Below are 25,599 nucleotides of genomic sequence, written 5' to 3'. Positions count from 1 at the left end.
AATATCGTTTCAGTATGTTTTACCCTCCCTGTAGTTACAGGTTGTTGCTACTGTGACAGACTGCCGCCTGTGGACGTTTACAGCCATTCTGCAATCCTGATAACGTCCTGCTCTGTGTGCATCCATGGCTGCCGTCCTGATAACATACAGATGTGTCTGGGGGCATATGGATGAAGGAGAGATATGTACCGGTCATTGAGAGCAGAAGGAGGCTGAGGGACTTCCACTGAGAAGATAACATTCAGCTTGCTGTCGCGTTGCCTCAGGCAAGGAAATATGGAGGGCTGGAGATGAGAGCATGTCCTCAGGAGGATTTCTGCAGACAATCTCATCAGTTCATCCTCTGACCTGCAGATTTGTGGCAGCAGATCCCTGAAGTAGTATGTGCTGATACCTGAGTTCAGAACTGTTTGCTCTGACTTAGATGCCGCTCAGGACACCATGGGACAAACTGGACAGCCAAGCATGGACCAGTGTGACTGACGGCAGACTGACATCATCAGACTAACATCATCTGACATCATTTAATTACCTTTGCAGACAGGTGGTTTAGAACAGTCCAGGATGAGGGCACAGCGGTGAGGACATGCAGGTTCTGAAACCACTGCCCATGTCCATGTCAGAGAGGGAGCCCAGCACTACTGTGACCTAGATCCAGGTTCTTTATATGGAGCCAGTCAGTCCTGGGGTGGACACACAGAAAGCATCTTTAGCTCCTAAAAAACTCTGGTTTCAAACACATGGGTAAAGAAACCCTGCTGAGAATCTCAGGTTTCCTCATCAGAGATACTCGTCCTGAACATTCAGTTCAGTGCGTGTGAATTAATCGGATCTATTGGAGTGTTGCAGCTCTCCTGACCTTTCTAGGTTCCAGCACGGAACCATAACCATGATAGAAGCTACTGATGCATTAAGTCCAGTTACCATTCAGCTTTTAGCAGGCTGGGACTGCTAATCTGTGATACCAGGCATTTGCCCGGTGGGCCGGTCCTAATTTCAGCGTGCGAGGGCCGGCTCTCCTTAAATCATACCGGCCCCAACACTAACTCTCCAGCACCTAACTGTGACAGTAAATAACTCAAGGAGCTCAAGAAGTAATACAATGTTAACTATCTAAATGATGCACTCAGTATATATAGCCGTTCCTTGTGACGGTTGGCATATTATGTAATTTTCTATTTCTTCAAACTGTAAAATCCTTGCAACAAATTAAATTATAATAAAACTAAAATGCTTTCTTTAAACCAAACTACGATGTTCCTGTTATATTTGCCGAATTTATGTTCGAATATTTTGCAAAAATATGTTGCGGTGCGTGATGGGGTTTTGCATCTAAAGGCTAACATTTCCCGTATTACATGCATTGTTGCCATGTTGTGTTATTTCCCAATCTGGCAGTTTAGGATGGCTTTCTATGGGTAAAAAATTTTTTTCTTTAGATTTATGTCCTAAGAGATCAATAGACGTTGGTTGAAATCGGGCGAGATTTCCTATATCACGGCGGTTTATGAACAGTTTTTGGGCTGGAAAATGTGAGTCAGCAACGGCGCTGTATGTGTGATTGGGTGTCTGGCTGGCTTTGTACAAGTGTGGATGTCATGCAGTAGCAGTCACTGTCGCGGTATTGTGTTTCACATTTGAGATGCATGCTGTGCATGCTGTTCCATAAAACGTTCCAGTGTAGTTTGAAAAATTCCAGGGCCGAAACTCATTCGCAGTCCAAGCGTGGCTTTTAGGGATGTGGTAAAGGAGGAGTGACAAGGCTCAACAGTAACTCAACCGGTTTCTAACAACAAAGATTGAAAAAACTCACACTATATATTACTGTTAATATTTTCCTTAATTTCCCAAATTAAACATGTATTTGTTACTATCTGTAAAAAAATTTAATCCAACCAATTTGTTCGATGTCATTGTTAAAGGGACGCACTTTGTGGTCAGACACCACAGCATATCTTTCACGCATCCTCTAACAGGACGACTCTCAAGCTGAACTTGACTTTAACACTTTGGTCTAAATAAGGCACTGAGACTCCTGTCAGATAAGGCGTAGAATGAACAAAGAGCATAAAATGAAGATAAATTAGTTTATATGAACACTAGACACACCCCTATAAGGGGCCATGCACTGCCTCACATACTTGGCCCTCTGCTTTTCCTACTGCTCACACTGGTACCAGTGGGCGTTTTTCTTTCTCCAGTTTCATCCATCAACATGGTCTGCCAACTACATAATTAGGGGATGGAAGCAAGGTGCGTTGTGGTGAATCTGGTAATGCTTTTAGTTGTTTATATACTGACTTCATTTCAAATATTTGATACATTTATTTTTTCTTGCTAAACCTAAAACTACCTACCGTAATATATTTTGTTTACCATCTTCATCAAGCAAAAACATTAATCCCCAGTAGATGACTGGGGGGAATCCTGATGAGGTAAATTTTCCACTTTGTTGCTTTGCAGCAGCAGGAAGCAATTGTAGAGTTTGTTGCTGTGACTCAGAATCTTCTGTTTCTGTGAGATCTGTCTCTGTATCGCACTGCTTCCTGCTGATCCTGCCTGCACACCCACCATCAACTGGCTCTGTCACGCTCACATACCTGGCACAGTCTAAAAGGGGCAGCGTCCCCTGCTGATGTTGGCTGTAGGACTACTGGCTGGCAGGCCTGGTCCAAACCGTCGTTCTTGACTTCTCTGAACTAAACAATCCATCCCTTATACCATCAAATGCTCAGCTGGTTGGGATTCCAAAGACTTTGTCATTTCAGAACTTTGTCTGTTGCCAGACATGATGTGAGAAGGTTAATTGACCTTTGTCTGACCCCCGTGCAGTTGAAGCACATCTTTTGAAGGTCGGATGTCCCTGATAGCTGTGCTGACGCTCTGAACAGATCCTCTGTGAGCTGAATGAATCCTGATTTATTTCCTCTCTTTTATTTATTCATGACTCTGCATCCAAACACTGACAGAAATCAAACAGGGACCGCTTGACTTGGTGGAAGCTTCTTTTTTGTGTGTAGTTCATCCCAAGCGCCTCGTCGTCCTGCATTTATTTAACATGCTTGAGGTGAAAGTTGTCTTCATGATGGGAGCTCAATGGAAAAGCAGCAGAAACAGGTCAGAACCACCCAGATAGCTTTAAGGTGAAGGTAGATTCAGATTTAATGATGCAACACAAAGGAAACACAATTGGTTCTAGTTCAGCTGGATCAATGTGTCCTAAACTGGTGTCACTGGAAGCTTCTAACCGTTTCAATCCCATTGTTTTCTCTCTCACCAGTGAGGGAGCTCAAACTGTAAACTTTATTTCTCACCTGCTTTGAATCTCCTGAGTCATCATCCTCTGTCTCTGTTTCAGGTCAGGAGCGGATCGGCATCGACTCCAAGTACGAGCAGGAGGGAAAGGTCCAGTTTGTGATCGACGCCGTGTACGCCATGGCCCACGCGCTGCACAACATGCAGCGGGACCTGTGTCCGGACATTTCAGGAATCTGCCCGGAGATGGAGTTGGCCGGTGGGAAGAAACTGCTCAAGTACATCCGCAGCGTCAGCTTCAACGGTGAGTGGACTGATGACGTCGTCCTTCTGCGGACCATAAAGCCGGAGCCTCGCTGTGCTCTGAACTCCAAGGCTGCAACACGTCAGAGTGAAAAACACCAGACTGCTCCTCATCGTTAAATACACTGAAGCGAAACGTGACCCTCATTTTGAAATCTTCGATCACTCCAGCTCTGTGCCTGCTGGAGGATAAATGCATGTTGACTGGGAGGTTAAAACAAAGTAACAAAAGAGGAGAAAAGATGAGGCTGAATCTGACTGAGAAATCAAACAGATCCAGATTAAAGCAGCATGTAGGAACTCTGAAAGCCCATCAGTCAGCAGGTTCGGAAGCTCAGATGATGACTACTCTTTAAAAGGCAATAATTAGACTTAGTACCCTGAAGCAAAAAGAAATGCTCCAAAGTCACTCATTAAGTCAGTGAGCGACTCTGCCAGGCTCTGAAATGTCTTTCCCTTGGTTTCCAGTCTGAGCAGATCTGGAACATAAACTGCTGCAGGAATTTCATCAGGCAATAAAAATATGACTGAGGCACTTTATTCCAGCACTTGGCCTCCAAAGATGTTCCACAGTGTGACCAAAATGCTAATGAAATCTGCCATTACGACAGCAGAGCGGCGAGCCGTTATTACCTGATTCTGAAACGGTGGAAGGTGAGTTTTTCTGCAGACCCTCAGAGTGAGGAGACACCTTCCTGAGGAGACCAGGAGGGAGGATGTTATCATTTAGGAGGGACTCAGCCAGTGCTTAATGTGACAACAGTGTTTAAGAGACCATCTCCAAACCTAAAGCTCAACGGTTGTTGTCACTTAAAGACCTCAGAGGGAAGCAGCAGCAGCAGCATAAAGATGCCCAAATGATCATAAAGAGAAACAAAATAACAGCAGAAAGAAGCAACTATTCCCACCTGAAGTTTCAATAAAGGCTCCACATGTGCATCGTTAAGCATTGTTTGCTGTCTGACAGTAACACCTGTGATTCTGAATTTTTGCTCAGACTTCAGTCATTTGTGCTTTGATTTGCATCAGTCTTTCTGCATCATCAAATAGTTCCCAGATGCTGGGAGAATTTGCTCCTGTGGGAGAATCTGATTCCAGTCCTTACCAATGCCAGTGGCTTTAGGCAGAAACTGCCATGAAGCAGAGTTTGGCAGAGCTGGAATCCATTGGTAGATCGGGACACTTCACTGCTGGGACCACAGGGACTCTGGGTAGCCTGTAGGCTTTCTTCTCCACATGCTCTGAATAATCAGGAGTATCTTAACTGGTGGAGCCTAACTTTCTGCTGCATGTCCCTTTAACTGTCAGGCACTTTGTGCTTGGACTATTTCACTAATTAAGCAAATATTATTATATTAATTTTCATAATTAACTGTTAGAGTTTCCTGATATTATTCTGAACGGTTCTGATATTGCAGACGTGGCTGAGGAAATTTGCCCCACAGAGCCTCATTTATCAGGTAATTAGTGAGAAGTGCTGATGTGGAGAGAAAGTGGCACTTGAAGCGATGAGCGAACTGATCGCAGCTTCACCAGTCTGAACCTCTGAGAGGAAATAACTAAATCCATCCATCCATCCCCAACTCTGTTCTCTTTAATGTTCTATCATTTCAGAACCTTTCAGAACACGAATATTGTTCTGTTCCACATGCTCCTTGTATGAATATTAACTGTGAGTTTGAATTTGAAAGCTTTAAATATTCCTTTGTGCTTCACTGACCTTTTGGAAAAAACATTGAAAGAGGAAATAATAAGTTTGCATGTAAAGAACTGCATCTCTGAAACATCTGCTCCTATCTGCTTCAAACTTAAACGATGATGATGAGCAAACCAAAAACCCTGCAAATAGATGAATGCGATGGTTGACCATGTTTTACTCCACAGGAAGTGCCGGCACCTCGGTGACGTTCAACAGAAACGGCGATGCCCCAGGACGCTATGACCTATTCCAGTACCAGTGGAACAACGTGACGGGAGCAGGGTACAGAGTGATCGGACAGTGGACAGAGACCCTGCAGCTCAGTGTAAGTCCCCGTCCCAATAGATGCTTCCATCTACTGATGTAGCGACATGTTGAGAAACTCCTCAGAGAGGCAATATGGACACAGACAGACTTTAGTTTGACCCATTCTTTTCTGAGCCTCAGCAACACAAAAGCATCATGGTTCTATTTTCTTTGTGTTAAAAATGTGTCCAATAAGCAGCGGCGGGATCTCTGAGAACTAATGGTGGTTCTGGATCATTCAACTGGATTTCTCTATAATCCTCCTGCTGCTAGAAAGTTCTGACAGGTAAGGCCTACTTCTGGTTTGGACCAAACTCACCTTCTACAGCCCAGATCAGCTGCACCTTTATCTTAAAGGACCTAACATAAACACCTCACAAAATGACTTAAACTGCTGCAAAGTTTAAATGCACAAGTACAGAAATGTCAGTATGCCAGATTTAGTGTCAATGGTCATCTGTAGTCCCATGGAAGATTGATGATAAAGAGGACAACAGGAGTATGGCTATACATGTACAACATTGGGTGTTTGTTCCACAGGCAGAGAGTGGCCGTGAAAGGAAGATGAGGTCCTCAGCCATGTAGTTGGAGGAAATAATGGTGGTTAATTTGTTTTAAAATACTAACAATGACACTACTAACTATTATGTATAATGTAGTTCAGATACTATTAGCATCTCAAAGCACTATAAACGAAATAAAAAACATAAAATTATGAAAATAACATTGTTAAATAAAATAACACAATACATGGGAAGCTGTCTTTGTGTGTTGTTTGACGAACCCCCGCCCCACGCAACCACCCACCCACTAACACCCCCCATCCCTGACAGGGAACAAGCCTTGGTTAGATTTACAGCAGATTTACCTCCAACAATTCCTTTTAAACAATTGCTTGTGCCGATGTTCTGCAAAGCAATGTAGCCTCGTAGTAAAAGAAAAAAATACTGTGTTGAATGTGTTTACATTCGCATATCCCCAACCCATACAATTTGGTCATTCGAACTAGAATGTGATCTCCATTGGTGAAGGCAGACATGCAGTTTACATGCACTGATTCTTGAATTTCATGTTAAAATCCCTTTTTATCTTCTTTTGAAGATCTGGCCCATAATATTTACTAAAGATGGTGAAGTTAGTCTATGTCGCAACAGGTTAGGAATTAGACAATTAGATTAGCAATAACTATAGATAGTTAAAGGTTCACAGAAAAAAAAAATTGCAACCATTTTTGGCATCTAATTAATTATATTTAGTTACTTTAACATAATTGTTTAATGAAACAACTGTGTAACAACTCAAAAAGGGTTGCATACATTTTTCCAGTGTATATCATGTTTTTTAAGCCTTTCAAATGTACCTATAGGCAAATATATGACAACATTTTGCCTTTCGAACAACATTTGTATATATTTGCTTTACAATATAACTGTTTTCTTCTAACCCCAAAGATAAGCGTTTGTCTTAGTAAAGCATCCGTCACCTATTTCATGACATCGCCATATCATACAACTTCTGAATGCTGTACCAAGAACAAAACCAGAGACCAAAAAAAGCAGATATCCAAGACTTAGACATGAGCTTAAAAAGAAAAGCTGCTACCCTGTGCAGATTAGGACCAAAAAAACACGCCACTTGGTCTTAAATCTGAGCCAGAAACATTGCACTATACCTCATATCGCTCCTCCCTGATGGGAGAAGCAGGCATTTATTTGCATAGCCTGCAAAGTGGTAGGTGTTTCCCGGAGGGAGCCTTGCTCTACCTAGATACTCTCCAATGCCTCATTTTCACAGGTGAGGGTGGGACTGTTGCACAGACAGCAAAACTCATAATGATTTCTTGAGAATAATCAAACAAAATATCACTTTGTGCATTAAAAATTTGATTTACCATGATATAGGAGCTTTAAGACATGAGTTAATTATTAGATATGTCACATCAGTATTGCAATTTAATCAAGCAAAAGCTACTGGATGTTTCCATCCATTCATCACATCATTGTTTTATATCTTATTTTGTCTCAGTTAGTCTCCTTGTATCTCCCCACATGTCAGCCTTTCATTATGTCAGTTGCTGGATGATTCTACACATCATCCGAATTCAGAACTGAGTCTTTGCTCTGTCACACTAAATAATTCACCTTAACAGCCCGCACTGCTCCAGATTAGGTCTATCATTATTGCTCCAACCCTCCGTCCTCATAACTCCTGGCTGTGTATTTCACACTGCGTGGCTCTCCACGTTACAGAGGGAGTCATTACAGCAGCTGTAGGTTCCTGTGTGACAGTGGAACCAGGAATGAATGAGCTGTGGAACATGTAAAGAGATCCTGGAACGTAATTTAAACCGGAGGCTCAGAGGAGTAATCAGTAGAGTAACCTTTGTTTGAACTGCCTGTTAACAGAGTTGGAGAAAAAGGGAAAGCTGTTCCCTGAGGGGCTTTCTGTCCTGATATGTGGGGCTCAATTATCCTAATGTGCTGCAGCCACAAATCGGATCTGTGGAGACGTTCAGAGGAAGTCTTCTGTTTAGGTCGGCCTTATTTGTCCTGCTCTCTGGCTTAAAGCCTCAATCTGGCCTCTGGTTCAGAAGCATCTATTGAGTTTCTATGGCTGTTAGCTGCTGCAGGACGAAGCCACTCATTTCCTGCTGGAAGCCGCTCGTTTAGGTTCAGATCTTTATTCATGTCCCAGAGGGAGATTCATTTTAATGTTATGTCATCTTGTTTAGGTGGAAGGTTTGGACCTGAGCGCAGCACCGGGTTTAATTTTCTGCCTCAGCTGGACTCTGATTCATGCTGAGAGCATTTTATCATTAACACTCCAATGTTCCACACAGTTAAACAAAACAATCTAGATTAGTTTCAGACTTATGTTCTGGTCCGGGTGCTGCAGGTTCTCCGTGGGATCAGACCACAGAAAATCTGCAATAAAATGGTTAAAAAATATGACACACCTTTTATGCTAGTTTGATTCAGCCTTACAGCTACTGGGGTAAGTAAGTTCTGGTCACATAAAAAGACTTTTAGATTAATTCTTTGCCATCTTGTTGGCTTACTAATACAATTTCTATGTTTTACTCTTTTATTTTTGTTCAATTTGTTATTAAACTTCATCGTTTGAGTATTTACCATTTCAAGACTACATGGTCTGTGGTGCAATCCTGTGTATGCATGCAATGAGTAACAATGAAATGGCCGAGTAAGCAACTCCCTGTCTACTTTTAAAAAGGAGGAAAAGCCCAAGGCCTGATGTCCAGAAGGTTTGGTGCATTTTTTTTAACGTAGGAAGGCAGAGCAAATCTTCAAAAAAGGTGCAAAGTAATTTGCTATTGTACTTCAGCAATCTGCATATTCTATTTTATTTTGGGTTGGGGGTTTTTGCATGTGGGCCTTCATAAATACACAGAACATAGTTTAACCTATTGGCTGCCAAATTTATATACATGTCTAAATATATTTTTGTTTTTTTGCTTTTAAGTTGTCGCCAAATAAAAATGTCTAAACTTTTATTTAGTTAAAAAATAGATAGAAATATAGGTATATTACAAGATTTTAAACACATTTATAACAGTCAATAATAACATACAGGAACCAGTTGTAACGAAAACTAGAGCCTGCCAAAGGCTTCCTAGGTCCACACTGAATGTAGTAACTGGCACTGGGGGAATGCACATGTTATCTTGGCTGTCTGTGTAAAACAAAGGGTTTAAGGTACATTTGAAACAATCTGTGTGAAGGGCTTAATGATTGAACTACAAAAAATTAATCGGTGAAAGATCCACAAATGTAAATCAACAAAGCATAAAACGATTTTTAATACCAGAAACTCAATTTGGCCAAGGTTTTATGTCTAGTATATCGGAAAGTCGGGGGCAAATTAAAAAATGTGTGACTAAAAAGGAGGTGATACTTGTAGAATAACATTAGTGAAAAAAGATGTCTGAGCTGCACGGATGAATGCGGCAGGAAAACAGTTCTTTATGCAAACATCACAACTGAACTTAATTAGTTTTTTGGTTTTGTTTTGTTTTTTGGAACATCCTGAATAAATTTTGCCTTCAGTGACTTTCTAATGAGCAAAGAGTCACCTCTATAAACTTGATATGATGAGGCTGAGGGTCAGTCTAGCCCAAAATCAACGCCGGCATGTTAAACCCAAAAATAATCCTTAATGTATTTCATCAAACATATATTTTTGATTCCACTGAACTACTCCTCAACATCCTGTTGCAACCACTGAAGAAACAGCTGCTAATTTAAATCCTCTAGTATTTCAAACCAAACTGCTCACATCATAATACTACTCACAGAAACGCTGGACTTGAACTATTTTTGTTAAAAGCAGCAAATATGAGGAAACTTTAAATAAAAGATGAAGACGTGGCACAGTTTGTAAGAAGAGAAACTGAAGTTTCCGGTAGCTGCAGTATATAAAGAAATGAAGAAGAGCATTCCTAAATAACCTACAGGTAAAGTGGAGTTCCTCCTACTTTACACCTTTCTCTCTCTTTGGCATTTAATTAAAACCTTTCACATCCTAGATTTCAATCACAACATGTTGATGGCATTAGAAGTCCGTTAATTAGAGCTGAGCTGAGAGCAAAATGTGCAAATAAGGGATTTTCTCATCAAAGTGTCACCTGTAATCTCCCTCCCTGAGGAATTCATATAAGGGGATTAAAATGTTCTCACCAACCTCCAGGATTTGCAGCTTCATCCATTCAAACAGCAGCTGCTGTAAATGGATCAAATCCCTGCAGTAACATGGTTTCATAAAATGACTGACAATATTATAAAGCACATTTTGCTGAACGTACAATAGATCTTCAGAGTATGCAGGAGCCTTAAAACCACCAAGGGTTTTAGTTTTCAGAACTGAACTGACCCAAATCCGTCTGAACCGATATTATGAACCACCATCACTGACCTCCATCATGACTGATCATAAACACATAGATGATCCATTTCATCCAGAACTGGAAAACACAAGAACTCGTCAAACATGAGTAAAGAAAAGATGGCAATGACCTCATGACATGACCAAATGTCCGCACAAAAATGGCTTTACAATAAATCTAGACACCACTGGAACGTCAGAATCGACCTCAGCTACCTGCCATTGGTCACTGAGATCATAAAAGTTCTTCATCCAAGATAAAGGGATAGGAACAGGAGTTAGGAGCTAGATTTTGATGTATTTGGAAGCACCTTATGTCAGAAAACTTTTCATTCTTTACCCCAACATGACTGGATAGGATGGTGGAGGTACATAAACTTTTATAAGAGGCTTAGCAGATCATGACAGTTAGAAAAACCTGTAGTGTGGCTTGGATTAGTCATCCAGAACACTGTGTTTCGAGCCAGAAAAGCAATCAGAAGTGGATGACAGCCCACGTAAAACCAGAACCACCTGAGGAGAAAGGAGATTTTATAGAGTGGAGCAGGGTACTGATATGTGTCATCTTAATCCAGCCAGCCTCATGGAAGACCTACATCCAAGGTGAAGCTGTGAAAATCTGACTTTCTCTCATCTAACATCAGCTGTGAGGAACCTTTCTAAGGAAACAGGCTTCCTTTCATCTGCAGGCTGGAGAGCCCTCTCCATCTCGCTCCCAGCTTCAGACTGGATCCATTAGTCTGGATCCAATGTGAATCTTCACAAACAAGCAAACAAAAGCTCCTAAACATCTGAAAAGATCCAGCTCTGCAGGGAGGCTGGGTTCACCATAGAGGTACGGAGAGGAGATATAGAGGAGGTTCAGAACAGCTCTTCAGCATCTAACGGAGCTAGGTGAGGTGAGATCTTAACCTTTGAGACTCCTTCATTTATATATTTCCACCAGAATGGACTAAAGAAAGAGGCTAAGGAGAGCTTCAGTTGGATTTTCTTTCTGAACCAATTGATCTTGGATAATTGGAAGAGAAGGTGGTTGAATGGAGCTTGATAGAAAAGTTTGGTTTAGGCCAGAGGTCTTCAACAGGGGGTCCTTGACCCCTTGGGGTTCCACAGAGGTACTGCATGGGGGTTGCAAAAGGTTTGGTTCATTAGACTTTTATTTTTATATTTCCCCTTGCAATTTCTTCCACTAATTGAAATGTCTTTAAATACACATTAACATGAATTCAACACACTGTAGTAAACAGATAAACAGATGTCCTTCAGTCATCAATGCTCACATTCAGCGACACACAGGAGCTCTTTCAAGCTGGGCACCATTTCATTCACAACACTTGACCCATCAACGAAGATTTCGAATCGGAAATACTTTAACAGTCCAAGGGCGAAGTTACTTTCGTTACATTATTCCATCTGTAATAGAGTGACTATAGGACCAGTTTGATATAACACAATTTCATCCAATATATATAATTAGGGCATCCCCGTTCCATCTCACCATCAGTTTGGGGGTCCTTGGCCTGGAAAACGTTGAAGTCCCCTTGTTTAGGCAACTGGACATGAAGTTTTCTAGAAGCCTTTACTGCAAAACTCTGGGTTCTTATATTTAGGGATGTCTAGATGATGGGATCCATGAAGCTCAAAATAAGTATTCGCGGATATATTTCCAGACAAACAAGAAGAGCATCATTATCAGTTATAAATAGTGTTGCACCGATACCAGTATCGGACGGGGCCCCGGTACTGCCCTAAAATGGTGGTATCGGTGTTGGCGAGTACCAACAAATAGGGCACCGATACCATTTTGAGAGCCATAAATGTATTCAACCATTGTCACCCACTCCTGGTAGGCAATAAAAAGTTCTACTGGATTCACTTTGTATTAGTTTTTTTCCTGCTTCACAAAGGTTGAGCTTGACAAAGCCATGATGGCAATTATTTTACATCATTATGGTATCGGTATTGGCCGATACTGCACAGCCAGGTATCGGGTATCGGTATCGGGGCCAAAAAATGGCATAGGCGCAACACTAGTTATAAACTGAGAGTCAGCCGATATTCAAGAACTTTTAGTACAGTGGTACCAAGAGTACCAAAAGAGAACCAGCAGGTTGGGATCCAAAAAAGAACTTAAAGAACCAAGTGTTGATATTCGCTTAAATTATAACGAACTGGGAAAAGATCCGAACCCTTAAACACCCAGTAGATGATCGTAATGAGGGCAGTTGAAGTGGGAAATGTTGGTGTTCTCTGAAGTGTCCAGATGCATTGTTGTTCCCAGCCGGTTGTTTAAAGTGAGGATGTGTTGATGGTTTCTTTTGGAGCTTCCTGTTGAAAGCAACTGTTCCTGCATTGGTCTAAGGATGTGCCGTTATACTGATTATGATTATGAGAATAGTGTCTTAAGGATTATTAAATTTTTGTCTGTCTGATGAAAAATGTCTGTTATTTATTTAGTGTCTCTAACTTGAAATGGTTTCTGTGGGTAAAACTGATAAATTTATGCAACCAGATATCTTGAAAGGAGTCAGCAGCTTTACAGTCGGCTGCTGTTATTCCTTATCTTGTTTCTGTTTGAGTACATTTCATGCCTTAACTTCTGAAGGATCAGAACCAGGACAGAAAAATCAGCGACACATCGAGACTACCGCTTATCTCTTCCATCCTGCACGTCTCCCAGATGGAGCAATAATCAGAGACGGGCGGTGCAGGACACGCTGGCGTCGCTCTAATCGGAGATCTTATGCGTCTCGTCCTTAGTGCCTGGGAGCATCTCAGCATCCCTAATGAAATCTGACCTTGATCTCTGGAGAAACAACAGGTACGCTTCTCCTCTCTGGATCTTCTGTCAGATGGAGATCTTTGGTCCCAGAATATTCAGGATGAAGCTTCAGCTCCTCCAGTTTTCCTGGACCTTCTCATCTCTTGTTAATAAGTTATTGAAATAATGATTTGCAGCATCAAATATTCAGCTGTGCTGTTTTTGTCTTCTTCAGTCAAAGTTTATAACTATATTTAGTTAAAGTTTGGATGAAAGGCAATCGGCTTCTCCGCAGGAAAAGGGTAGATGGAGCTCCTGATTCCCAAATAGGAGTTGCTGGACTACTGAAGCTGTTCTGCAGAGATTCCATTTGGACCCTGAAGGTTCTGAACAACATGACAGAGAGTGCAGCTACCCACCTTTGAGGAGTCAGACTGATAAACAAAGAAAATTACCATCAACTCAGAGAGTAAAACCAAGAATCCTTGGAGTGAATTGTGTTCTTTAATTGTTTTTTTTGTTGTTTTTTTTTGCATTTTAAATTTTCTTTTTTTTTTTCAATGTCTCTTTTCTTGCAGGTTTTCCTCTGGATTGAGGAGCAAAGATGCATTTCTATTGATCTTAGTTAGGAGAGTGTGATCTTTAAAACGCAGTTTAAAGAGAAGGCAATTTGTAAAAATCTGAAAAACTGACATTTGAACAAATAAAATTTCTAAATATTGAATCTGTTAACAACAAATTTGAAAAACAATATGTTTGAAAAGATAAAATATGAAAAACAAATTTGTTGATTTCTTTGATTTTAAGAAATTAACAAAGTTACTCTCTTAAAAACATTCCTTTAAATCATGACCTTTTATTAAAGTTTCATTTCTGGATTTTATATTTTAATTTCGATTTGCAAAAGGTTTTTTCTTTTCTTGCAACATTTAAGGAACAAAAATCATTCCAAATGGAATTAGAGTTGCTCCAAACATGGAGCTAACAGAGTGGCGCCCCCTAAAGGCAGTAGAAATAGGTACAACCTCCAACCTGCTACCATCTCCTGATTTGTTAAGATGGAGGAATATTTTCCACAGACTGAACTGTTATATCTGAGGAACCAAGCAGGTGGTCCTTCGGACAGAACCAGCTCTTATCATCAGAAGCAGCTCTGGTCTTCCTTTATGACTCGCCTCCTGGTTTGTTTCAGATGATCACATGACCTTCTGGCAACTGTGACATCAGAGTTTATCAAAGACATAGATTAGAAACAACCTCCTGCTTAGTGCTGATAAGACAATGATGAGGAGGAAGAGGAGGAGAGGAAGGGGGAGGAGGCCTCTGACACGGGAACCTCTGATTTCTCGCCTTATTTGTTGGATGTTTCAGTGTCAAAGACATTAAAGTTAATGGGTGGATGCTGCCCATCCGCCACAGACAAGATGTCTTCTGCTTATTTAACCATAGACAGTCTTTAATTCTGAGGAGCCTAGAGAATCAGCCTCAATGATTTCTCAACTGGAGGAACTTGTCAGATTTCTCTGTGATGTTGTTTGAATGCCAATGAAAACATCTTCCCCTCTGCGTCTTACTCGGGGTCTCTGGGTCTGTAGCAGAGCAGCTTTATATGCCATTTTGTACCATCCATGTGCTGATGGTGGTTCTGCAGTTCAGCTGTCTGACCTGCAGAGCAGCTTATGTCTCATTTCATCCCTCAGAGACAGGCCGTCTCTGAACCCTGAGCCTTAATCACCAGCTTAAGGGCTGTGAGATTATCCTCAGCTATAGAGATCAGGGGACATGTTGGATTCTCTGTGGACCCTTATGGATTTTTAACACAGAGACGTCTTGTCAGGATCAGTTCAGCTGCTGGGAAACTCTCTGAAACAGCCAGCTGAATTATTGATCAGCTGACAGCAGAGGCTACGACGAAGATACTCTTTAAATCTCACCTCAGGTCAGTCTGCTTGCATTGATGAAGCTGCTTTTACTGCAGGGCTTTCGATGGATGGATGGATGGATGGATGGATGGAGACAGAATCTTGCTACAATCTAGAACCATCAGCATCAAATAGATATAATAACATACAAAAAATAAAACATCTGTCAGTTTCTCTGGCCTGTTTGTAAATATTCACGATGTTTTATAATTCCAGCTTTTGCAGTCAAACTTTTCATTTTATCTGATTGGATGGACAAAATGAACCAGACTTAACATCATAGGAGGACCCCCTCCATATAAATGCTCCTCTAAAAGAGAACCCAGAAGTCATTACCTGCAGCCAGACTGTCAGATCATTTAGGACTTGTGCTTCAGCGTTGCAGGCATGAATCTGAGGCAGGGGATTGAGTCCCTCAGTTAAAGTCCTTCACGTAGATGTCGTACCTCCTATAGAGCCAGGTTACTTTGCCAACAAACCTCATAAAGAGTTGTGATAAAGATTTTATTTTGCCCAATGGTCTTCAAACAACTCCCAAACTTTTCTGGTTCAAACTGCCTTTGGCTGCAGACATTAATACAATTTCTTTGGGGAAGGTATCGTCAAAAAGCCAGACATTAGCCACCCTGGGTTTGGGGTACAGCTAGAGTTTATTTCTCTCTTACCACAATTCTCTTTCTTCAATAAGAAGTTCCTACAGTTTGCCCTGAAATATGGCGCCTAACACCCAGAACATATGAGCAAGAAAAAACTAATTTCTGATGATCTCTGAACTCCTGTTGTTTCTTTCAGATGGAGGAACTACAGTGGCCTCGGGGCGAGCTGGAGATTCCCAGCTCCGTGTGCAGCCTCCCCTGCAGAGCCGGAGAGAGGAAGAAGGTGGTGAAGGGGATGCCCTGCTGCTGGCACTGCGAGCCCTGCGATGGGTACCAGTACCAATCTGACGTGTTCAGCTGCAAGCTGTGCGCCTATAACATGAGGCCCAGCATGAACCGGACCTCCTGTCAGCCCATACCCATCATAAAGCTGGAATGGCATTCCCCTTGGGCAGTGATCCCAGTTTTTCTGGCCATGCTGGGGATCATTGCCACCATCTTCGTCATGGCAACCTTCATACGCTACAATGACACTCCAATTGTCCGGGCATCTGGCAGGGAGCTGAGCTACGTTCTCCTGACTGGAATATTCCTGTGCTACATTATCACGTTCCTGATGATTGCTAAACCTGATGTTGGCGTTTGCGCATTCCGCAGGATTTTCTTGGGTCTAGGAATGTGCATTAGCTACGCAGCCCTGCTCACAAAGACCAACCGCATCTATCGGATCTTTGAGCAGGGCAAGCAGTCTGTGACGGCACCGAGGATGATCAGCCCCACCTCCCAGCTGGTCATCACCTTCAGCCTAATCTCTGTGCAGCTACTGGGGGTGCTGATCTGGTTCGGGGTGGATCCACCCAACATCATCATAGACTTTGATGAGCAGAGGACCACAAACCCCAACCAGGCTCGAGGGGTGTTGAAATGTGATATTACGGATCTACAGATCATCTGCTCTTTGGGTTACAGCATCTTACTGATGGTGACATGTACTGTTTACGCCATAAAGACCCGTGGGGTCCCAGAGAACTTTAATGAAGCCAAACCCATTGGCTTTACTATGTACACCACCTGCATTGTGTGGCTGGCCTTCATCCCCATCTTCTTCGGCACGGCTCAGTCTGCAGAAAAGGTAGGACCCTCTTTATATCTCAGAAAGCTTCCATCAGTGGCTCTACATCCATAGACCTCTGAGCTCTAGCTAAGTAAAAGAGCTCTTGTTCAAGACTCAAACACCAAACCATGTTTGGATTATGTTTATGTTTGTATGACCCTCCTGATAATAATGATTTTCCTATAGATAAATTTTGTCTTTTGGAGGCCCCAGCCCTTTGGTCAAAAAGGCAGGACCCTAACTCTCCTTAAATAACTAATCGAGTTCCATATGCACTGCCTAGATGTTAATAAGATGAAATAAAGCACAGGGTAGGAGTGAATCCCAGCTTATACTTAGGATCTCCATCTTTTTATGTTCAGGTTTGGCCTTAAATCAATGTTACTGCCTAGTGCTGGTTTAATGTGTCATCTTTCGACAACATTCCCGACTTTCTGTCTGGATGGAAATCATTTTTTATTTATTCTATTCAAGTGAAGCAAATATACAGTATTTGGAACACACAGAACCTCATGTGGTTCAAACAGAACACGACGACCAGGATGTAAAGTTGTTTTCCATCAGATAGAATAAGAGATGGAAAGAAATGCGTAGGTGCATTTGTAAACACAATGTGATTTCTTTACTGAAATGTTACTTTCGATCCAGGCACATTACAACATCTGATTATTGGGGCAGTTTTCATCTTTTGTTTTCTTCTTCTTCTTTAATACTAGTTGTATTCGTAAATTTGAGATTCGTTCTTGTACTTTTGCAAAAGTTGTAACTCTATACCTTCTATTTGTTACTGCTAAACTAGTATTTTCCGATATGAAACATCTGATGTCATATATATGAGCAAGTTGATGACAAGGAACAAATGGTAATTTTAAATGTATTCACATTTATTGACTACATGTACAAATTCAGACACTTATGTATACATTTTTATTAACCCTTATCTTATCCCATTGTACGCACACCAGAAAGGTCCTTTGGTCTGTTTTTTTTTTTTTTTTTGGTCTGGATTAATAGCAGACTTACATATTCACACCAAAACAAAAGGTTTGGATCAAGGTGGGAAACAATTTCCTTTCAAAGTGAATCAAAATATGTCAGGTGTAAATACATCCTAATTCATTTAGGCAACCAGTATATCCAAAGCCACCAGAGGGCAAGGTTGATGCTTTTATCAGGCAGTTACCTGATCTCCTGACAGTGGACCAAGTGGAGGTCAGGAAGTGCCTTGTGGATGGACTTGCAATCATCAAGATGGTCTAGTATGCTAAATGTTTTGAGTATTTCTTTTTTTACAGGACAATTGTCTCTGTTTCTGTAGCAACATTCTGAGTTCTATAGGTTTCATGGGTGATTCTGGTTCAAAGTTTTTACATAGCAATTTAAACAGGCTTAAACTGGTTTCTAACTCAGTGCTTAGTTACTCATGTTGCTCATCACTTCTGCAACTGCACACATCTAATGGTGCTTGGGTCTGTTCGCGAACCAGTTTTGCTGGTATGCTTCTGCGCTGTTGGTCTGGAATTTCTAGGGACGCACTGCAGTTTCCTGCCAAAGAACAAGGGGGAGTCTAATTGAGAACTCGCGAGAACTTTGGTGACACCAGAGGGAGTGTTTATCTTCCAAAACAACAATGGCTTGTCTGAAAGATATCACGGTCACAGAGATGGATCTAGATTTGCTAGACATCGAAGAGGAACAGGTTCTGTTAATGGAGTTGGCAAAAAGACCAATTAACCTTTCGTCGTAGATGACAATTGTAGTTGTTCCTCGGTTTTTAAAAATGGCATGCCACGGCATCGAATCAAGAAGGACAACCACACAGACAGCCGGCAGGACATACCAAGGAACAATCACAGCTGCTTTTTGTCTGCGCACTTCCGCTTGAGGTCTGCACGAGTTTGCGATCGTCCGATGCGTAGTCAAGATTTTTTTGAGGTGCGCAACAACAGTTGCAGAACCTCTGCACAGAGACAGATTTGACGGTTGCAGAGGCTATGCATCAGAAGCATAAATTGGCCTTTACTTGATGGTTTTAGTTTCACTCTCTGCTCCCTTTTCCTCCACTTAAACCTATTTAGCATCCTACTGCTTTTTTTGTTCTGACGTGTTTCCTGATAGATACAAACCAGGCCAAGTAGTTTTACATCAGAATTTATGCTTTTAGCTCAAGTGCTAGAAACCCTATTCCCCCAGCCGCTGCTGATTAAAGTGCTGCTGCAGAGTCTCGGAATGGGTCAGAAGCTCTGAATTAGTGTATGTGTATTTATTATAGTTCATTTGGACATATCTGAATGCAGCTCCAAAGTCTCAGCTTTTTTTTTTTTTTTCTATCAGCTTTCATCTCATTCGACAATAGGAAACTGGACCAAATAGTTTTGATGGTCTCATGTTCTCTCCTCTGGGAAGGCTGAGGAACATCCCATGAAAGCAACATAAGACCATTTGTTTCAGCAGAAAGCTTGTTGGACAAATCAGAACAGAGATCCTTAAGTTTCCTTCCTCTAAGCACTACAAAAAAAACGGTTTGATTTGACCCAACTGGGCTTCTGTCTTTAACTTTCTGTGCTCTGCCCAGCAGGGGGAGCACCTCTGCAGCTTTAATGTTCAGGAAGCTTTAATGAGGTTTACCTGATCTGTCTTTGACTTCACATACACTCACCGGCCACTTTATTAGGTACCCCATGCTAGTAACGGGTTGGACCCCCTTTTGCCTTCAGAACTGTCTCAATTCTTGGTGGCATAGATTCAACAAGGCACTGGAAGCATTCCTCAGGGAGTTTGGTCCATATTGAAATGATGGCATCACACAGTTGCCGCAGATTTGTCGGCTGCACATCCATGATGCGAATCTCCCGTTCCACCACATCCCAAAGATGCTCTATTGGATTGAGATCTGGTGACTGTGGAGGCCATTTGAGTACAGTGAACTCATTGTCATGTTCAAGAAACCAGTCTGAGATGATTCCAGCTTTATGACATGGCGCATTATCCTGCTGAAAGTAGCCATCATAAGTTGGGTACATTGTGGTCATAAAGGGATGGATATGGTCAGAAACAATACTCAGGTAGGCTGTGGCGTTGCAACGATGCTCAATTGGTACCAAGGGGCCCAAAGAGTGCCAAGAAAATATTCCCCACACCATGACACCACCACCACCAGCCTGAACCGTTGATACAAGGCAGGATGGATCCATGCTTTCATGTTGTAGACGCCAAATTCTGACCCTACCATCCGAATGTCGCAGCAGAAATCGAGACTCATCAGACCAGGCAACGTTTTTCCAATCTTCTATTGTCCAATTTCGTTGAGCTTGGGCAAATTGTAGCCTCAGTTTCTTGTTCTTAGCTGAAAGGAGTGGCACCCGGTGTGGTCTTCTGCTGCCATAGCCCATCTTCCTCAAAGTTCGACGTACTGTGCGTTCAGAGATGCTCTTCTGCCCACCTTGGTTGTAACCGGTGGTTATTTGAGTCACTGTTGCCCTTCTATCAGCTCGAACCAGTCTGGCCATTCTCCTCTGACCTCTGGCATCAACAAGGCATTTCCGCCCACAGAACTGCCACTCACTGGATGTTTTTTCTTTTTCGGACCATTCTCTGTAAACCCTAGAGATGGTTGTGCATGAAAATCCCAGTAGATCAGCAGTTTCTGAAATACTCAGACCAGCCCTTCTGGCACCAACAATCATGCAACGTTCAAAGTCACTCAAATCACCTTTCTTCCCCATACTGATGCTCGGTTTGAACTGCAGGAGATTGTCTTGACCATGTCTACATGCCTAAATGCACTGAGTTGCCGCCATGTGATTGGCTGCTTAGGAATTAAGTGTTAACGAGCAGTTGGACAGCTGTACCTAATAAAGTGGCCGGTGAGTGTAATTTCACATGAGGTCAAAGGTAGGCATCGTCATCCACAAGGGACAATTTGCTATGTAGACAGAAGTCAAATAAAACAAGCAAAGAAAAAAGAAAGTTTGGCTTTATCCTCACTACAGATGTTTAATATGTCCTTGGCTTTGGATTAAAAGTGGCCAGCAGATACTTAGAAGACCAGACTTAATAAAACAAGAAACAAACATCCCCATACAACAGAAACTGACATTAAAGGCATGAAGCTTTCCATAAAAAGGCATCTACTGTCACCAGAACCTCAACAGGTTGATTGCAGATTTGTACTAAATAGACCAATTTGGGTCCATTTCCAAATAACTATGCACATGTTTTTGTTTTGTTGTTTAATTTAATTATAAAAGCAGCTTTTCAGTTGAAGCTGCCCCCAGGAAGCCAGCAAATCACATCAGTCTAGTCGACTGAAAGCGGTTTGTCGTTGTACCTGCAGATGTCTGTGTTTCCAGGCAGGACTGAGCTGAATTTGCTTTGCTTTGTTGGAGGATCTGAAAGATTCTGGCTGCTTCAGCAGCAGCTGGTGACTCAGTGAATATGGGAGCAGAAGCCTGAGGCAGCAGAATATCTGAGACTGAATCAGAATCCGGAAAGCAGAGTGTTTACCTGTTATCTCTTTGCTTTACTCAGACTTTACTCTCCTCAGCTGCTGACATTCAGCCAGATCTGAAGCTTTAATAAGTCAAAGAAATAAGCCTCGGTGTGTTGAACAGATTTACGCTGTTTGATGCAGCCTGGAGACCGATTTGCTGAATGGTTGGGAGAGTTTTGGATGAGAAGGCAGCAGCAAACTCCCACTGATCCATTTTAGTGAGAGCGAGCAGAGAGAGTTGTGTTAATAAAAAACTAGATCAGAACAGTTGAATCTAACATCACCTCCTGCAGGAAAGTCATCTGAGTCTGAAGTCACAAAGATCTAAACACAGCAGTGAGAGAAAAGAAACTGAACAGAACAAGGAGTCAGAAATAGGTCTGAACACTAGTGTCCACCACATGAACAGCAGCTCCCCTAGTCTGAGCAGAGGATTTAAGAGACCTCCTCCAACCCTAATGTCTGTTGGACGGCAGGAACAGTTCCTCTTAGACAGTATAGGAAAACTGTAGCGGGAAGATGGAGAGGCATACAGCTGGAATTAAAGGAGCAATAAGTCATACATTCACTCTGAAGTGACAAAAGTCGGTGTCATTTGTTTGCCTGGATGGCAGTAACATTCTCTGTACTAAACTGGTCCTCTCGATTAACAGTGTTTTAATAGAGGGATTATTTGTTTATCAACACGGCGGATGCGCGCGCATCTTGACTGCAAAAAGTGCCGGGTCCTTTAAAGCGTCTGGTCGAATGTTGTGATTATACGCGGTTATTTAGCAGTTGCGATCTGCTAACTAGCGATGTTGTCAGCGTTCTACAACAGTTTATCACCTAGTGATAAAATAAGTTATGCTGCTAAATTAACACTAGTTAATGGAATACGTCTTAATGACCCATACGCGTTACATGCCGGTGAGTGGATAAATGACGAGAAAAAATGGCCCAAAAATTCAGTGGCCGGACATTCATTCCCACCTGTGCAAAGTGCAATAGGCATTTCCATTACGAATGTGCAAAAGTAAAAAGAAAGGCTAAAGAATGGTATTGTGATCAGCGCAAAAAACAGAAAAACTAGAAAAAATGCACTCTGAAAAATAGAGTTGTAACTATACCTGTGCTTACCATTCAAAGTATGCACTAAGGTTCTCAGTGTGCATCTTATGACAAGATTGTTTAATATTGTTATTTTTATTATTGGTTACATGCACAAGAATAAATATATTTCAATGTTTCCTTGACTCTTGAATACTTTATTAATATTTACACAGGGTGTACACAGGTATCAGCTGATTGAATTGTATTCTTTTCAATGGCAAAACACAAAGCAAAATATCTGCATATTTCATTTAAGATTTTGAAATATATCATACAACAGAGGAATGAGGAAAAATCTCAATATTCAAAAGCAAACTGGATACAACACACATTTTGAACCAAAACTGCTGCAAAATGTTTTAAACCACAGCTTTTGAATGTTCAATGAGCTTATGCAGTGAAAATACTTAGGCAATCATTTTTTTCAAAAAAAATAATATTCAATGACATTTAAACCTCAATTCATAGATGTTAACAACACTAAGGCCTTAATTTTGGCACAATTCAATTAAGGGCTTTTAATTTGTTTTCTAGGGACTATGCATTTGCAAATGTTTGTCAATGCTGCACAAACAATTACAATGTCATCTAACAGGTCCGCCTGTGATAAAGGAATAACAGTAGTAAGAATTCGGAAAGTTTTCCATCTCCCTATTATTCTTTCAATGTGTATTCTAACATTGGACAAACGCCTCAATGTTTCCACCTCTTGAGCAGACAACTGCTTTTTACCTTTGGTAAAGTGAGGGATCCTCAGGGTAGCACCACGCAAGGCAAGCTCATCTCTAATGGTAAAACCACGATCTGCTAGTATCTCATCATTTACTTGTAGAAGGTCATAAAATCCAGACTCGGCTGAAAGTTGTTTATCAGAAACAGGCCCACCCCAACCTGCAGACAGAAATGTAATTGCTCCTGCAGGTGACATGCCAACCAAATACTTAACCGTGTTATGGCTCTTATAATTTGAATATGTTTGGGCTCTGGCTGTTAAATTTGTTGGTCTGTTAATAAAAAATTTCTGTGCAGTTAATAATGCACCTGCAACGCTGGTATTTAGGTTTGAAACATTTTGGCATATTCTTTAAAATAGCATGCTTACTTGGCGACTTGATTAAAGGTTTCAAAAATCTGAGACATAATAGGCTGCCAACTTCTTAAGATTTTAGAGATGTCACATTCGTTAACATTAAATCTGAATGCAATATCCTTGTTGGTGAGTCCTAATCTGAGTTTCATGAGTACAGCCAAAAGATGATCCTCTAGGGTCAGAGAGCCACGGATGACCTCAACACTGTCCTTAATCGTCTGCAGGATCCAATTAAAGAGGGCACTGGTTAGACCTGTGAAAAACAGCACCTGTGCTGCTTTACACTTCAGTGACGCAAAAGAGAACTGTGCAGTCCCGAGCATTTCTTTTTATTGTTCATTCTCTGTTTTCAGTTTGTTGATGTCCTCACGCAGGTTATCACACTCTGTATGAAGTTGGCTGTACTTCAGCTGGAGGTCATCATGGACAGTCTTTTGGACCATACCTTCTGAAAAATAAATACAAATTTTACATTCTTATCTTTACAAAAAACAAATGGTTACATTCTGGGTGATAAGTCACACTGTGGGCAAATACCTGTTCGCAACAAATATGAACATTACTAACTGATTAATCCCACTAGTACGGAAGAGGATAAGGGCCACTGGGAAAAAAAAAAAAAGTTAACTGTTTTTGTTTATTTTATTTCAGTATAGTATGGGAAAAAAGTCAGAATTCTGACTTTGTTCCCATGTTAAACTGAAATAAAATTTTAAAATCAGTTTACTTTTTTTTTTTTTTTCAGTGGCCCTAAACCTCTTCCGTACACTAGTGACCTTTCTATTCTGCAATAATTAATATGTTAACATTTAGGAACACACAGATCTACGTCCCTTTATAAAAATCCAAATGAGTTTGCAGGCCGTCTTGGTCAGGTTAGTAATAAGGTTTCATACCATTATATAGATCAGCACCAGCCTCTATTCCACACTCAGTTGGAGAGATGGAAGAGGGTGTACACTGATGTCCATCTTCTGGACACCTGCTGGGGGTTGCATCCCTTCTTCTTTTTCTCTTATATCTGAAACACACAGGAGAGAACAATCTCCTGAATTCAAGTCCATACAAATCACATGCTCAGTCATCCCAACTCTCCATATGAGATGTCTAATAAAAACTACATGCTCTGACCTTTAACCCGGGTAACCTATATAGCTACAATATATCAATATTTTTTCCAGTCATACTATGTGGAGTCATGCTTGTAATCAGACAACAATCAAGCACACAGATGTGATACTTACCGCTCCAGTTTTGCAACACCGTCTTTGCCGGGCTGGATTGAGTATGGAAAGATAGACGGGACAAAGTCTGGGATGTCGTCTGATGCCTCTACTGTACAAATAATGAATTGAAGCAATCATCATCATCATCATCATCATCAACAGACACTAGTCAATCAATTGAAAAGACAGCACACACAGAGAAGTTTAGACCAGACAACGTGATGATGTTAAAGATAAAACTTATGGCTGACCCGATGAGTTGCAACTTGATAAGACTGAATCAAGGTACATTAGCTTGTATGCTAGTTATGCTCCAATGTGTTTTGTACGATTCATTAATCCCGTTTATATATGTAATACTTAATAATTGTATGTAAAACCATTGTTTGTAAAACCAGCAATGCCGTTTAGCTTTTTTATAGATAAGACTTACCTGATATAAAGTGATCGCTGCAGATTGATGCATTTTTAATCTGCTCGTTCCAATCGCTTCTTCTGATGGCTTGCAACCAAAGACGTCTCTTGTTTGCCTTGAAAGGGGTGCGAGTTGATGGGATTCGGTAAAACTTGCGCGTTTTATTGTTTTTATCAAAACGGTTCGTGCAACCGACAGCACAACAAGACATGTTAGCGGCTCTTTCTGCAGGCGACATGCGCATTGGTGCCGGAAGTGACGTAGAGTGACGTTGCCTGATAATCCCTCTATAGAATCACATTTAATTAGACCTAAAAGTAAAGTATGAACATGCTATGGTGCAGGATGTAGCCTGTGTTTACTTCCTGGTTCCTGATCCAATCATATCAGTGTTCCCAGGATTGCCAAAACACTGCCAAAGATGTAAAT

At 41.4% G+C, this 25,599-nt stretch overlaps 1 protein-coding gene and 1 long non-coding RNA gene across 2 annotated transcripts in view; one reads left to right on the top strand and one right to left on the bottom strand.

Annotated features, from left to right (window-relative positions):
- LOC119794301 (metabotropic glutamate receptor 7) overlaps positions 1-25,599 on the top strand; it is a 195,090-nt gene that overhangs the window by 143,742 nt on the left and 25,749 nt on the right. Inside the window, exons 6-8 of the mRNA XM_038301790.1 lie at positions 3,359-3,559; positions 5,443-5,582; positions 15,938-16,873. Coding sequence (XP_038157718.1) covers positions 3,359-3,559; positions 5,443-5,582; positions 15,938-16,873 — 1,277 coding nt within the window. The remainder of the gene's footprint in view (positions 1-3,358; positions 3,560-5,442; positions 5,583-15,937; positions 16,874-25,599) is intronic.
- Positions 23,966-24,845, bottom strand: LOC119794302. The gene is made up of 3 exons (XR_005282208.1): positions 24,774-24,845; positions 24,426-24,550; positions 23,966-23,977 (listed from the first exon to the last, which is right to left on the bottom strand). It is a non-coding gene; the product is annotated as an uncharacterized LOC119794302 (long non-coding RNA).

This window comes from Cyprinodon tularosa, unplaced genomic scaffold, assembly GCF_016077235.1.
Source record: "Cyprinodon tularosa strain WSP-4 unplaced genomic scaffold, ASM1607723v1 ctg474, whole genome shotgun sequence".
Lineage (NCBI taxonomy): Eukaryota > Metazoa > Chordata > Actinopteri > Cyprinodontiformes > Cyprinodontidae > Cyprinodon > Cyprinodon tularosa.
The sequence above is the reverse complement of the archived record's forward strand: the minus strand, read 5'-3'. Positions and strand labels throughout refer to the sequence as shown.